We start from the raw sequence: 17,004 nt of genomic DNA, 5'->3' as shown, positions 1-17,004 counted from the left end.
ATTTTATGTGCTTATTTGCTTGTACTTAAATCGTGTTTATTCATTTGCTGTTATGTTTTTATTTTTTATTTTTATGCTGTCTGTAAAGTGCTTTGAGAAACCTGCTTTTAAAGGCGCTATACAAAATAAATATATGAATTAATTAATTACAAGAAAATGAACATTTGCAAAACAAAAAAAAATAATTTACCTTAAATATTTGTTTCATTTTTATTTTTAAATGATCATGCAGTCATATATTTAATGTAAGGAAAATATTTATTTACTTAGTGGTTATACTACTTGCCGATTCTGTAATTTCAGTCAAATGCAGGCTATTTTCGCTGTGTATAAAATTGGTTGAGAAAAAAAAACGGTTTAAATGTTATTTTCTCTTTAATACTTTTAAATGTTTGAACCCCACAAAAATACAATATCTATAATTCTAAGAACTTAGAGAATTGTATTCAGTGCTTATTTGTCACTGAATCTTATATTATTTACTGTCCCACTGTATATGTATCATTTATAGCATTACTTATTATGCTGGGTTTTGATCTATTTAGTGGCACATTTGCTCAATCTCTGTGAATGTGTGTCAAGGTAAGAGGCACACGCACAGAGCGTCTGAAAACTCTGACGACAGGTTGAGTTGGTGGGATGCCTGTGATCATGTGAATGATGGATATTTGTATGTGCACCTTGTCTTTAGTTGAAAGGAACGGAGGACTCGTTTATGTAGCACACATCCTGACTGCATATCACACACACCCACACACACTCTCCTGTCTCTTAAACATGACACTATCATTGAGCCCAACACAGAAATATAAAGAGCAGTGCCAGAGCCCATAAATCAGTTTGCTGATATTACACACCCAAAAGTGTCACCAGCTATTTAACACACTAACTTGTTTACAGGAGAAAAAAAATAAAATAAGGAAAACACTGTGTGCAGTTAACAACATTCTTCAAATGGATAAACTCAAACTTTAATGTTAGAACGTTGGTTCATGAATGAAAACTTCTGCCCATCCAATCAACAGCATCATGCAAATGTCCGTTTATGAATATGCATGTATCTAGGCATATTGTGGTCACCATTTCTTTAAAGAGTAAGGCCAAGTCTTTCCTGTTTCTTCTTCTATTTAACTCAACAGTTAAATCATATTATATAACAGACCCAAGATAACTTATAATTGAATAATTGTACAAATGCAATTAGATGTTGCTTTAGCACGCACTTCACAAGGCTAGAGTGGAAAGTGGTGGAATAAAACTTTAATTTTAATAATATATTTGATTTGATTTATTTTGTAAAATATATTCTTTTCTCATCTTTTTAGTTTTACTTCTCGTCTACAACTAGAAACCACTACATAGGTACATAAGCAAAAAATATAATTATTTAACATTATTTTAAGAATGTTATATACTAATTTACACCCGAGGTATAATCACTAAAAGTGACTGCTAAATGAATAAATGCAAATATTATTTATAAAAGGTAACCACACAGGTTACTGTTTTAATCTATCAGTTCAATGTATAAACTGAACCTATTGAACTAAAAGTAATTGTAAGAGACCTTCAATCGTTGAGTGAGCTGTTTGACTTGGGCCTGCAGGCGCTCCGGGTCAATGGCAGGGGGGTTCACTGGCGTTTGCTGCCGTATACGTCTCCATTGCTCTAACTCCATTTGCAGAGATGCCTTTTGTTGCTCCAGACCAGCCAGCTCGCATGCCTGCTTCTGCTCAACAACACACCAACAACAAATAAACAAATCCACATGTAGGAGCAGCGTAACAAAGGAGCAGATAAATATCAATTAAGTGCGCAGCATCACAAAAAGGCAAAGACTGATTAAACAGTTTCTGGTTAGTTTTATGATTAAGTAGCATTTTTTAGGCTCAGGACTACATAGCAGTTTGTGATTAAAGCCCTAAATCCGATTAAAGCTGTATGCTAATAAGGAGGCAGATCATTCCTCCGTTTTTCTGTTGATTGTCAGCCTTAATAGAGCCATTGTCGGCTCGTCCCAGTGCACTCTGGGAGTTTATCAACACTGCGTAGAGCTGAAAGCTGAGCACCAGGGCTAATTGCACTCTCACTCACTAACACACACACACACACAGTTACTGCATAGAACTAAACAACACAACACAAAGCCCTGTTTGGGGAATAAAACCACAGAATTTTTAACACTCAGTTGCGATACTTCACTCTCTGTCCAAACATAATGATTTGTTACTGCACCTATCATAAAATATGGGGCAATTCCACACACACACACACACACACACACACACACACACACACACACACACACACACACACACACACACACACACACACACACACAAAATGTCATTCATGCAACTGCTGATATCTGGGTTCTGACCTTTTAATAGAGCATTTTCTCTGTCTCTTTTTTTTAGGCTTGTGCTAATGAAAGACTGCCAGCATCACACTAAGATGCATCGATGGTGCTTCCAATAATCTGAGGGTTTATAAATGACTCTGCGCTGGAGGATCATGTGGCTTTCTGTCTACATCCACACACATCCACTGGTCCCCTATAAGCCTATAAAAGCACAGACTTTAACATTTTATGATGCCGAGGGCCCAATTGATGACAGCCTTTTCGAATAATATAAAGGTATACATAAAAAAATTGTAAAAAACAACAACATTAAGTGTGATATTATAAAGACGAAACCATTTGATCTTACAAAATTTACTAATTATAAATAATTTATATTATCACTGTACTAAAGTCAAAATAAATATTTTCATTATAATTTGTTAATGTTTACACTATAAAGCTGTCAACAAATAAAATAATACAAATATAAAATGAGTATAATTTTGTATAAGTTGTATAATAATACAAATAATAATAAAAATTAAATAAAAAACATCCATACTAGTAATAATATACAATGTGCTAAATGTTTTAAAATAATAGTGTTACACAAAGTTAATACATTAACTATAACAGTCCTAAACATGCACTTAGTAAAATGTATTAGTGTATTTTCCCCTTTTTTATAAATATTATTTTATAATACATTTTTTATTTTATTTTATTTTTTCAAGAATAAATTAGCTTGAGCTGATTTGTAATGTCTACAGATCACTGATTTACGAATTGCCATGACCAGTCAGTCACCTGGAGCAGTAAATTAAACTGTCAAGCTTGTTAGAATCCAGTCACACTCGTCTCTCTCACCAAACTCGGACGAGATGTGGGGAGGTTAGTTTGGCTTAACGCTAACAGCTCCTGAAAGCCTCAATGTCAGACGAGAAGTCTAATCCTGAGGTAATCCCGACCCTTCCTAAAAAAGAAACATGGACTACACCTGCAAATTACGCAGATTACAGGCCCGGCCTGTCAAACAGGCTGTCAAGTCCCTCTTCCGTGGTGATAGAAGGGGTTCTGCAACATTGCCCTCTAATCCCACCGCTATGATTAATCTGAACGGCTCAAAGGAGTGACAGCCATCTTCATGAGAAGGCTGACCTGAGTGGGGGTAGATAGGTGAATGTGTCTTACCTGTCAAAGTACATTAAGTGTATTTCCTCTGTCATCCGTAACAACAGGAGCATAGATTGAGGACAAATAGAGTACTTTGTCACCTACATTTATTGTGTCACAGCACCCGCTTGTGGTGGGAGCACTTGTTGAATAAAATGGAAAAAAATGAATATATATTATATGTATATGTTGATCCTTTATTTAAGAAAGAAAGAAACAAAGAGACAGCAGCTGGAAGCTCTACAGGGATATGCGCTGTGATTGACTGATGAAAGTGTCACTTCACCGTTGAGCATGTGTTCCACTTAGAGAGAACAAGGAACACACACACACACACACACACACACACACACACACACACACACACACACACACACTGCAGCAGTTGCATTATATCAGGTGCCGCTAAGACACCAATCAACCCCAGTTCTAACACATGTAGCGAAGGGAGAAGCCATTCAACTCATCCAATATACATCACAGACTCTGTAATAAGAGATCCATTCTCTACTGATACTGCATATGACATCCGTGTGATCACTACAGGAGCTCTGTGACACTTCAGCTGTGGTACAGTATGACTATTCTGCTTCTAGGTTTAATTGAATTAATTGAACTTGGCCCTTTATCACAAAAGCTTTGTCTTTCTCTGCCGAGAGAGAGAGGCAGAGAGAGAGAGAGAGAGAGAGAGAGAGAGAGAGAGAGAGAGAGAGAGAGAGAGAGAGAGAGAGAGAGAGAGAGAGAGAGAGAGAGAGAGAGAGAGAGAGAGAGAGAGAGAGAGAGAGAGAGAGAGAGAGAGAGAGAGAGAGAGAGAGAGACATTAAAATGAGCAAAATAAAGGATCAATACCAGACCACAAAGGGCACAGGGATCAATGTGAGCTGAGAGAAGTGTGACACCCGACACGAACACTAATACAGAAGAAACACAGACTCTCACTCACACAGATGGATGAAAAAAAAAAAAAAAAAAAAACACTAAACAAAAAAAGCACCAGAACATGAATGAATAAAAATAATGCTTTTAGTAAAAATAAAGTTTTTTTTGTTGTTGTGTGGAACTTGGCTGATAATAATAATTTAAAAACAAGTTCAAAACTGATGCAATTACTTAGAATTAAACAAAGGTCAACATTTTTCAGAAACATAAATTGCACTATATTTGCTTCCAGTTAAAAGAATCGTTAAATATCATACTGGCAATTGTGCTGCAATGACAGTCATTTCAATATTCAGAACAAAAGCATGACAGCAGATGCGATTTCACTTTTATACAACAGATCAATAATTTTTTTTAATTTTAAGTAATATACATTTTATGCAAAGTCTGATGTTATTTCGTTAATTTTCGCCAATATTATTATATCAATAAATTTTTTTCCAAGAAAAAGTTAAAGCAGAAACAACCGGGTCAGTGGTCTAATTTATTATCTTACATTCGGTACTCCACAAAAGGCTGTAGCCAAACATTTTCACTATCTGGCAGCCACACTGACATACACACAGAAAATGGATCCAAATGAAATATCTGTTGTTTGAAGATTTTTTTTTTGGTCTTTTTTTCTTTCCTCCTCTTTTTTGACACTATACCTGACCCTGAGAGGCCAAAATTATATATTACAGAATATAATATTTTATCCCATTCCTCCTATTCTCTAGTCTTTTTTTCTCCTCTCATGGAAATTCTTTTATCTGTTTTTATCAAATCTTTGAAGAAGAGTTTACAGAATAAGAATGCGTATATGATTTTGTGCACAAATGGTATAGTGGGGGATGCAAAGCTGTGTTGGAGCAAGTTTATTGTTTTTTTGTTGTTTTTGCAATACTTTAATGCATATTCAACTGTTGCATTTGTAGTTTTTCCTTTTCTGAATAAGAGTATTTAACAAACTGGTTGAGTCAAGGATTCAGTGACTTAATGCACCCCTAATACATAGACTACCTATCTGGAATATTGAAATGATATAAACACTGAAGAGTCACAGAGCTGTTGAACTAAAGATCAGCACTCTTAAGCCCCTTTCACACTGCACGTCGGACCCGCAATATTCCCGGAACATTGCCGGGTCGCCTTCTGTGTGAAAGCAACCACGTCCCGCAATTGATTACTGAATTGAACCCGGGTCTGGGACCTAGTAATATTGTGGGATTCGACCCGGGACGTGCGCTGTGTGAACAAAAGCCGAAACTAATGCCGCAACGTGAACGTAGTTATCGTGCGACTCCTAGAGCTTGTTTTTCAATAATACAACCCTGCAGTGCCAGAAGAGCTAGTCGGTGTTTTAAACGCAGAGAGTGTTCGTATACCAAAAGAAACTAAAATTAAACAAGCAGAAATGTGCGGCAAACTGGACACAAGTCGAGACCACAGAGCTCCTTACTATCCTCGCTGAAGCTGAGATCGCTCGCCATTATACGTCACATCCGGATGTCACGTGTCAACTCGACCCGGGACCGTTAAGCGTTGTGTGTGAAAGCGCACATATGGACCAAATCTAGCGGCCCGGGAACAAATGCCCGGTCGCATTATCGTGTATTTGCCGGAATCGCAGTGTGAAAGGGGCTTTAGAATGCCACCCAGCTAATAAAATTCTGTATTTATGAACCAAAACGTCAGGTGCTTTCCATTTCTTCACTTTTAAAAGCACTACTTCAACACTCAATATAAAGTTTCTTCATATTTAAATGAGTCAATGTACTACATTATTTATGTTAAAATATATTTTGGTTACCAATGTAAACGAAGAAACACCCAATTTGCAGCGGTATCTTCTTAACAAGGATGACTTCATACTGCAATCTAAAGTGTTCAATAATAGTGCATGTAAAATCAAGTGCATGATTCTTTTGTAATTTGTCAGAAGTACTTTTTCAATTATTTAGCTGTAAAAGTTTTTTAGAGGACAACATTTTCTCTCTTATCCCCCCCACCTGCATCTCCCTCCATCATAGGACTTAGAACATCTGCTGTGGAGAAGTGTTTTGCTCTGAAACCCCCTGTGCTGTGGGATCAGACGCTATTCTAATAATTCAATCTAGAATAAAAGACCCAGCATACGGCTAGGTGAACTCATGAATATACACAAGTATATTTGCATTCAAAGGTGCAGAGCTGGATTTGACACCCAAGTGTTAAAACCCCCACTATTCCAGCGGATAGCGTGATGGTGGGCTGCTGTCTTTTTCCCTGGCTGCCATAGTTAGCACTGATGGAGCCTTATATCAACTCGTATCATATCAGCATTTGCCTCGCTGCCTAATACGTATTAATGTGTCTCCCCCTCCATTTATATGTCTTACTCTCTATATAATATAGGTACTTTCTTTCAGATTCACTGGACACCACCCACTGGACACCCCATTACCAAAATGACAAGCCAACAAGCCAAATGTTATAGGACAAAAATAAATAACTTTTATTTCTCTCAAAACATTAAAAATAAATAATAAAATTAATGCAGGATCTTTTTTTATTTTATTATTCTTAGTCTTTACCCAACTTCCTATAGGGTTGCAGTATGTAAGAAGCTGTTATAATTGTAACGTTCTGTAATTAACATTATGTTAATAAATTATGATTAAAAATATATATATATTTAAGGATATTTTGGGTCTGATTAATTTAGGTCTGGCTTTCAATCATACTGCAGTATTTAAAAGGTTATAGTTAATCTTTTTATCCCGATAAATTAAAAGACAATACAATAATTTGTATTAGTATCTGTGATAATGGCCTTCATTTATAGTAAAAAGATGCTAATAACCAAACATTTAAATATCAAATATTTAAAATACTGTTTATATTGTTTCCACATTATTTAATGTGAACAATATATTTATGACTACACGTTATATGTATGGTACAATGTTAGGTGCAATTGTTTGTGTTTAAATACAGAAACCTATGCGATTAATTATTATTTTTCTCTACATCCCAGTCAATACTGAAACAAATGTCTGGTGAACTGCTTTAACAGACTGTTTAACGAGGAGGATGTGTCTGGTTCCTCTCAAGGTGTTTTCTTCACTCTATGGAATTCATTCTGTCTTTCTGTTGAATCCCTGTAAAGTTCTTACATACAACCATTCTTACACAAGCCAATAATGGAAAAAAATACAAAACTCTCAAATTAACACAAACTACAACACACAGTCATGTTCCACACACTACTGTGATTTTAATCACCTAATAAGACAAGAGGATCAAATCTGGACACTCCACCTCTAGCCAATTAAAGAGGGTGATCACACTACAGGGCAGCAGGGGGCAGCATGTAAGGGCACTCAACCTGCTGCCCTTTCACCACTCCATTAATAATGCATGATTCTGAGTCAAACAAACAAACAATCATATATGCGCATGTGCAAACACACAAACACACACACACACACACACACACACACACACACACACACACACACACACACACACACACACACACACACACACACACGCAAGCACGCACACACACACACACACACACACACGCACGCACACACACAACGTGTCACTGCAGCAGGGAGTGTTTTGGAAAGAGAGATGGTCTGGACACTGAGGCGTTCATCTTGACCTCCTGTTCCACTCAAGAGTCTTAATCAAATCTCAAATGGGCTTGGCATTTCCAGCCTCACAGTCTAACTGGAGCCAACATACAACACTGTGCATGTGGGAAAAAAATGACATGTGTATGAGCCTCATGAAGTCTGTCTGTCCGCACATCACCACATGTATGTCCAGACAATTTATCAGTCTCATGGGGAGGAAATTAGATAATAAATAGCAATGATACACACATTTACAATGAATGATCATTTACAATAGTTGAATAAATAGTACCTAAGTGCAATTTAAATATTATGCAAAATTCACTTTTTTACGGTGTTTGGACACAGATGTGTACCCACGGTGTGTGTAAACAACCAGTCTAGTGTTAAAAAAATTCCATCAACTCCTTTTTTTTTAATCCCCCAAAATCACAAATAGTCTCTCCAAAGGAGCGGTTCCAGATTCCTTGCATAAGAGTAGGGGGATGCCCCGCCCATGATTGGTGTTGATCTACCCTATCAGCATAGATACTGCCCTGAGTGAGACGCAGCAGTCCGCTATTTCTGTTTCCTAACTGTAGCAGCTGGAGATATACTTAATTTATGAAGGCAATGTGCCAAAGAAAGTTGGTAAAGTGTTATATATTTGTGCAAATCATTTTACGCGGGACAGCTTCACAAACGAGGGTCAGTTCAATGCTGGAACTGCACAAAAGATTAATAATAAGACGGTACATGCTAGTCGATGAGTCGAATCGACATAACTCCACAACAACTACATACATTTATTCAACCATCCAGAAATGTCCAGTTGCATTCTGAAAGTTGTACCTTATTTTAGGCTCTGAAAAGTCTCTCCATTAGTGTTCGGGAGTGTACTCACCAGGAGTAGCAGCTCATTTGCATTTAAAGGGACACACAAAAACTGCATGTTTTTGCTCACACTCAAACAGAGGCAAATTCGACATGCTATAATAAATGATCTATGGGGTATTTTGAGCTAAAAAAAAATCTGACACATTCTGGAGACACCTGAGACTTATATTACATCCTGTGAAAAGGGATAATAGGTCCACTTTAACCTAATAAATATTTTTTTTTCTAATAACAAAATAAATTCAATGTCAATCAACCTTAAAATCACCTATTACATTTTTTAAAATAAGCAAATACCTCTATGAGAGGCATTTCTAGCTCTCTATTCAGATTTCAATCTGAAACACAAATAACCGAAAAGTATACTAGATTACATGTATATGTATTATTGTGCTGTAATGGTTAATATTTTAAATATCCAACTACTTGAATGAAAAACTTGTCTTGTATCTTGAAGCTTAGGGGTTCCCCTGACCTAAATTCTAACTTAAAGTTAAATTTACAATGATTTTTAATACCTTCAAAAAGTAACAAAGAAAAGAAAGTAATATTAAAAAAAATATTTTGTATTTCCTAAAATAAAACGGTAGTTAAACAATATTAGACTTAAGAATGTTTTGTGAATCCTGTGGAGCCCCAGGAGTGAAATAAGTGTTGGTCACGCAGTACCTTTGAAAGCTGTTTGCTGGTTTTGAGTTGCTGGAGAAGGGAGTCTAACTGCAGTTGTGCTTGCTCTTGTCTGTTGTTCTGCTCTGCTGCGAGCTGCTGTGCTGCTTGTTTGTCTGCCTGTAGAGCTGCGACTTGCTGCTGGAGGGACAGAAGACGCTGTCGTGAAACAGCATGGGACTTTGATATTCTCTTCTTGGTCTTCTGCAGGGAGACACCTGAGGTGGAGAGCACACAATGCTACATTCGGTCTCTGTTAATTTGTCACTAGGGTTAAATATCATTATGTCTCACATTACAAAACCAGTTGAAGTATTACAACACCATTAAATCAACAAATTCAGTCACTGCTTTTTTATTGTTGACTGCTAAGTCACTGCTTTTTTATTGTTGACTGCTATAGGCTATACCATTAAGTAGTGAATATTGGAAAATTATTATACAAAATAATATTGTTACTTCTATAATTTTTATAATTTATAAATTATTTTCATTAAGCATTTTGTTCTGGTTAAACCCCTTAAGTCTTCATTTTCACCAAAAACTGAAGGAAGATTTTGCTTCAGCAAAATTTGAATCTCAAGTCTTTAATAACAATATAAACAATACAATAATAAAATCTTGAAATTATAGTATGAACTTTTATTATGTGGGGAGTGGTTTTCACATGCCCCAGATACTAACAAAAATAAATAAAATAAAAATAAAATAAAATAAACATTGGGGGCATGTTTGTATTCCTTAAAAGAATCTTTAAATCAAACATTTTACTTTAATCCAAACGTTTTCATATAGCTTTACACTACTTAGATTTTGAATGTGTTTTGAAAGAAGTCTATTATGCTTGCCAAGGCTGAATTTATTTAAAGAAAACTACAGTAAAAACAGCAAAATTGTGAAATAATATAATTTAAAATTAGTGCTTCTCATTTATATATTTTAAAATGTCAATTATTCCCATGATGGCAATTGAATGGCTGAATTTCAGAAATCATTTTAATATGCTGATTTGGTGTTCAAGTAACATTTCAAAGCGGGTGTACTGCCTAATATTTTTGTGGAAACAGGGATTCATATTTTCAGGATTCTTTGATGAACAGCGATCACAAGAACAGCATTTTTTAAATAGATTTTTGTTATTGTAAAAATGTAAATAATATTGAGTTTAATGCATGATTGGTGAATAAACACTTACTCCAACAAAGTAAATGGTAGTTTAGGTTAACAAGTTATTAGCTTGGCCTTCTAAAAACTCTTTTGAGCAAGTTATTATGATAATGGGCTATAGATGGGATATGCCATTGATGAAGGGGAACATAATTCTGCAGTGAAAATAGTATTTTGCACAAAACTGGAATTTTGAGCGTTAGATACTGTGATATCACCATAGCACCAGCTTTTTGTACAACACCAGCAGAAGCATGGGGAAACTATTTTACTGGATCTTCGTTCGATTTTGCAACTAAAATGTACCAGCATTGTGAATGAGCGAGTGTCTTTTTTTTTTTGATGATACAATAATGTCTTGTCTATTTTCATATAGAAAACAAAAAGCAAAGCAATCCAATGTAAAATTTTGAGTTCAAGGCTGGATTAAACAAATAGATAGAAGTGGGACAGACGGTAAGCATTATCTTTGCCATTACAAATTTCATACTTTGCTTTATGAATAAAAACAATGAGAATTTTCTCTATATTTATAGTACATTAAGTTTTCTATTCAGTTTTTTAAGAATTTATATGATAAGGGCTGTACAAGCCATCAAGAGCGAACAATCACTCATCACGTAAGCGCCTGAGCACAGTTGCATCAACCAGGTTACCTTGGAACTGGATGTTTCTAGTTTGAGATTCCTCTCCAGGCCCGTCTATGGGGCAGATCAGCATGTACCTGCAGCCCTGCAGGCAGACAAGAGGTGGAAACACAACACATGACACAAAAAGCTGGGGCAACAGTTTAACATAACGTAACGTGGCGGCTCACGGCAGAGTGACACAGAGGAAGCGTTTGTAGTCACATCAAAGAGGCTTTGGCTTTTCCCCTCGTTTGTATCGAACACTATTTAAAAAGGTTTTGATCAGTCTCTCTCTCTCCCTCCGTGGGTTTGATCATGGATTTATTCAGAAGCTCTTTAGTGTGACACGGGCGGCGCAGTGCTCTGCTGCACTGTCACGCCGATGTGAGCCAGCACAGTTGACGAGTACACAGAGCCATTCAGGCAGGATCTAAGAGAGGGCTGACAGCTGTAGAGCTGAGAGGAAGCGAAAAGAGGAGAAGATATGGAGCTTCCATGTTCCCTGAGGGGATGGGGGAGAGCCAGCGGAGCCCTGAGAGACTGACGAGAAGAGATCGCACTTTACAGGATCAGACACCTCTGATACACATCTTCTGATCGACACAGCTGCTTAAATTCAAGCAGAAAATGTTTTTTTTGTACATTGCAAATGAAAAGAGGCAATTTCCAGGTGAAGAGTGTAATTTGTTTTAACTCTAAACAAGCCATTTGTAGACTGATTCTGTTCAAAGTGTTAAAACTTTACCTCAGCAACACTGCCTCAACCAATTACATCAACTTTGAGTAGGCCCAACTTTTGAGTAGACATCATGTTACATCTTTCTGCTAAAGAGCTCATACCAAGGATGCTAACTATAATGTTAACTATAAAGCTAAAATAAGCATTCTAATTCTATAAGAATGAGACAGGGAATAAGATCTTACTAGATCAAAAATCTGTTTAGACAAAAAATAGCGATGGAAGACATTGGTAGTTTTCAGAAAACTCTGGTTACTGTACTTGTTATACTGTATTTAGATAAATAAGAAATTAGTAATATTAATTAACATGTACTTACAATAGGATTATGATTAGAGTTTGATTTAGTTGCTTGTAATTATACATAATTTACTGTTATTACTATAGTAATGCTGCTTTCACAAGCTATCGGAAATTTCCTACTTCCCCTTTTTTTAAGTCACGAGTACAAGCTTGTCGCATTCAAGTGCTTTGTTGTCGAAAAGAACAGGAACCATAGAAGACACCAGGTGTATTCTTCCCTATTGTTTGTGAAAACGTTTTTTCTTTTTAGCTTTTATTATGACTATGTTAGCCTTAAAGTTATGATTAAGTGTGGTGTGTTCCAAAACAATGACAAAATTAGCATTTAGGAGATATGTATAAGCATTCAAAACTTACAGTCCCTCACTTCCGTTAAAACCAATTACAGATTTTGATGAGATCATCGCAGACTTTACCTTCTCATCAAATCTTCTGTCCAATCAAATGCTCTCTAGAATCTAAAGCCCGCCCACTACACTGCTGAAACTGAGGCTGAAATCGTCAGTTGGTCACACATTTACTAATTTCTACATGGTGAAAGGCACATAGCACACTATATATGCGATAGGAAACGATTCAATGTAAATATGCTTTCAGTTGAGGCAAATTAAGTCTTTTTTCATGTTAGTTTTACGCACAGCAGCGCATACCAATGGCTCTGGTCTAAATTTAGACTACAGACATTTGAGCGCAACGCAGATCATATTCGCAAGTCGGCACAACAACAAAACATATCGGACCCATTTGAAAACTGCCTTTCAAAGTGATATGGAGGACATTATGATGATAAACAGTTAGAGGAAACTGGCTTTACCGAACAAAAAGGCTCTAATCAAACAGTATATTAACAAAACGCTATTGGCTGTTTCAAAAAAGGGGAGGAGCTGCTAACAGCTGGAGCCATTTCAGGAGAAATTACGTCAACACATTTAATAATGCGGCGCGTTCCAAAGCACTTCAGTGGGCCTTTAAAGCCAAATTATTTTAAGCTCGCTACCGATTCTGGAAATTTGGTCAAATACAGGCTATTTCTTTGTGGATAATACCAAATAATATGCTTCAAATGATTAATCATAAGCAAATATGCATGACTTTAATGACAAGACAAGGCAATGTAAAGGTTGTGGAAAAAACATATTTAATTATATCAGCCAACGCAGCAATTATTCTTTCCTCCGCCATGCTTGAAATTTGTGGCCTGCCTGTCTCAGGAACTTGAGTATTAAAATTAACCCCCGGACTTCCCAGTGGTAAATATGACTATATGAGAGGGCATTCATGTCCAGTTTTTAACTCGCATTTATGATAATTCCGACAGCACGTGAAGGCAGCATTAGAAATAAAGTGTTACAGAAAATGTAAAAACTGTAACAAATCTTCTGCAATTGTTTCATTCATTTGCGAGCACAGAAATTACATAATGTACTTCACCTTTAAGATGTCTTTGTTACCCATGAATCTATTGATTACTGATTTGTATACAAATGACAATTACTTTATTTTAGCAACAACCCCCCACCCCCCCAACAACCATAAAACAGATAAGAAAATGTAATTTAAATTTTTTTTAACAAACCTTACTAGTTTTCCAAGAAGCTCGTCGAGTCGGAGCAGAATTTTGACTTTGCAGGCTGTCAGAGAACTGTTCACTGTCACTGTGGAGATAAAGATAAATAGATATTGGGGACTACTATGTGACGTACTATTCATATGAGAACGGTTAATTAGCAGAAAACCAGACAATCCTGAAACTTAAACGGCCATGTGTGGTGCGTAACTGCTCAGGCACTGTCGGGATACACTAAATGCTGCGGTGTCTCATTCAAGAGCCTCTTTGAGACTGATTTGGAAAGCTTCCAGCATGCTGTTTCGTTGAGGTAGTGGTGCATTTGGGTGAAATAAATCTGTGAACCGGTATCATTGGAAATCATCATACCATCCATCATGTCATAAACTCTGATGTTGTAGGCGACATAAAACTTTCATGAAATAATTACTGAAAACGCTGCTTGATTTAGAGGATGTTAAACAGCTTGTAGACATCTGGTAGAGAGCCGAACAGAGTCATTCAAAATTTATCCCATTAAATTAGAGCAAGTATAGGAAGAGGAGGAGAGAAGGGAGACACTGGAACCACAGCGGAATAGGAACGTCACAGGAAACCTAAGCTGATTGGCCAGGGTTTGCCTGGGACTCCTCCTCAGTCAGGGATGAATATGCAAAGGAATCACAAATTAAATTAACCTGCCAAACTGTCAATTTCAGGGCTCATGACGTTGGGAAAATGGCATTGGGCAGAGAGTGAGGGGCTGCGGGCGGGTTCAGGTGCTTTCTGGCACCGGTTCAACTCGGCTGCTCAGAGGTGGCTAATTCTACATGCAAATTTCAGTCAATAAGCTCCTAGCAAGACATCCCAGGATAATTCAAAGGATCTGATTTTTTTTCCTCTTTCTGCCCCCCTCTTGCTCTTTTCTTCTCTTTTGAATACCAACTAGACAGAAGCTGGGATTCAATCACCCAATTGCTTGTGTTTTTGCATATGCGTGCTGTCCCTACAGTCAGAAAAATAATGAGAGCTTGAGAGATGGAAAGCGAGAAAGAGACAAGGATGTGAAAGGTGGGGGAAGTACCTGTCTGCGCTCATGTCCTCCCAGTCGTCCTTGGCGGGACTGTCCATCCTGTTCTGCGTCGAGCGCATGCGTGTTCTGCTGGAGGCATCAGCCCAGGGCGTTTTAGACCTGATCTTGTTGTTAGCCAGCGTGGCAGCTTTCGCCTTGTGTTTAGCTGCAGATCGATGGAAATCCCTCTCAGCCCGAAGGACTCCCAGTTCCTGTCGGAGCTTGAGTAACCTGTGCCTGGCCTGGACGGCAGATTTCACAGCCTCTTTTGCTTCTCTCTCAGAACTCTGCAGCTGGGAAAGTAGTCGGTCCCGTTCTCCTCTGGCCTGGGCCTCCTCGGCCTCCATGCGTTGGTGCAGGAGTTGAACTCTGGCCTGCAGATCGCCTCTCTCTCCAGCCAGTGCTCTGTTCATTTCTTGTAGAGCCCGGTTGTCTTCTCGCAGCCGCACAATCTCGCTCTCCAGAGAGACCATTTGACTTTGTAACTGCTCTATCTGTGGGAGTACGCAGAGGCACGTGAAAAACAAATTATCACTTCATCTTTTTGAGACGTTTGTGCTTTAAACTCTCATTTGGCCTTTATGGAGAGGTTCCGTTCCGGGGCAAGTGAACAAGCACTCTGTGATTCCCCCCAAATTTGTTACTCATGGCTAAACATAAAAGAGGGCCATTTAGGCAGCTTGTCAAATCCTGGTGGAGGGTGTGAAAGAGAGGAGGGGATGCCTGCTGGGTGTATACCCCCAGGCAAATCGCTGCCTTTTATTTAGCACTCTCGCTGCCTTACTGCCGCAGCACACCACCTTTCAAACAACATTAGGCCCCTTTACGGCTGGCTGACAACGACTCGCCCCCCTCCCACAACTCCATCAAAAATTATTTCATTTATAATGCGTTTGCAGGAGCACATAAACAGCAGTCTGCCCCTGTGGGTTATTAAGTTTAACATGGTGCTTGTCATTCGGTAATAAAGGCGATGACAGCCCCCATTACACGACCATATGGCAGCTGCTGGCACCGCTCACAATGCCATCATCTGCTCCGAATTATTCAACAAACCATTTCATTCCTCTGCTCAGAATGTTCCCTCAGTCCTCACCAGCCCCTCCAGCAACAACCAAGCTAAATGTTGCTTTAAGGGAAGTCAAGTGCTTTTGAATAGACCATGAGCCTGATTTGCTCAGGCTAAATGCTAATGACAGATGATTTGCTTGTACTAAATGAGTGAAGGGCCCAGTGTCAAACATCAGCAGGATCAGCGAACGCAAACGGAGCAGTTTAGTTTCATTCAAATGAGTCTTAAGTGTGTTTGCTGTACATAGTTTTGCAGGTTGATGGCTTAAATGAGCAACCCATACTACAGGAAAACATTATTTATTTTTTACATACTTTACTTTAGCACATTAGTATCTCTACAGATTAATATACTTTTGCTAATATACAAAAATGTTTGTCCTGTAAAGTGCTTAAAGGGTTAGTTCACCAATTTTTTTTAATTCTGTCATTAATTACCCTAATGTCGATCAACATCCGTAAGACCTCCGTTCATCTTCGGAACACAAATGAAGATATTTTTGTTGAAATCCGATGGTTTAGAAAGGCCTCCATTGGCCACAATGCAATTTCCTCTCTTAAGATCGGACAAGGCACTAAAGACTTTGTTACAAAGACCATCTCACTACAGTGGTTCTACAATCATTTTATGAAGCTACGAGAAAAGTTTTTTCAAGAGATTTGTATAGTGATGGGCCGATTTAAAAACAGCTTCCAGAAGCCTCGAAGCGTTACGAATCAGTGTATTGATTCATTATTTGGATCGCCAAATTCCCGTGATTTCAGCAGTTTGGAGGTTTGACACACGATCCGAATCATGAATCGATACGCTAATTGAAATGCTCTGAGGCTTCAAGAAGCTGTGTTTTGAAATCGAACATCTTTATACATGTCA

General features: G+C 37.8%; 1 protein-coding gene across 2 annotated transcripts in view; it reads right to left on the bottom strand.

Annotated features, from left to right (window-relative positions):
* The window catches only part of cntln (centlein, centrosomal protein), a 142,873-nt gene that overhangs the window by 16,270 nt on the left and 109,599 nt on the right, over window positions 1-17,004 (bottom strand). For both annotated transcript variants that reach the window (XM_067441606.1, XM_067441607.1), the window contains exons 15-19: window positions 15,072-15,553; window positions 14,018-14,096; window positions 11,427-11,502; window positions 9,607-9,821; window positions 1,568-1,729 (exon numbers count right to left, since the gene is read on the bottom strand). In XM_067441606.1, coding sequence (XP_067297707.1) covers window positions 1,568-1,729; window positions 9,607-9,821; window positions 11,427-11,502; window positions 14,018-14,096; window positions 15,072-15,553 — 1,014 coding nt within the window. The remainder of the gene's footprint in view (window positions 1-1,567; window positions 1,730-9,606; window positions 9,822-11,426; window positions 11,503-14,017; window positions 14,097-15,071; window positions 15,554-17,004) is intronic.

Source organism: Pseudorasbora parva, chromosome 4 (genome assembly GCF_024679245.1).
Source record: "Pseudorasbora parva isolate DD20220531a chromosome 4, ASM2467924v1, whole genome shotgun sequence".
NCBI classification, from domain to species: domain Eukaryota; kingdom Metazoa; phylum Chordata; class Actinopteri; order Cypriniformes; family Gobionidae; genus Pseudorasbora; species Pseudorasbora parva.
Note: the sequence above shows the minus strand (reverse complement) of the source record. Positions and strands in the feature narration are given on the sequence as shown.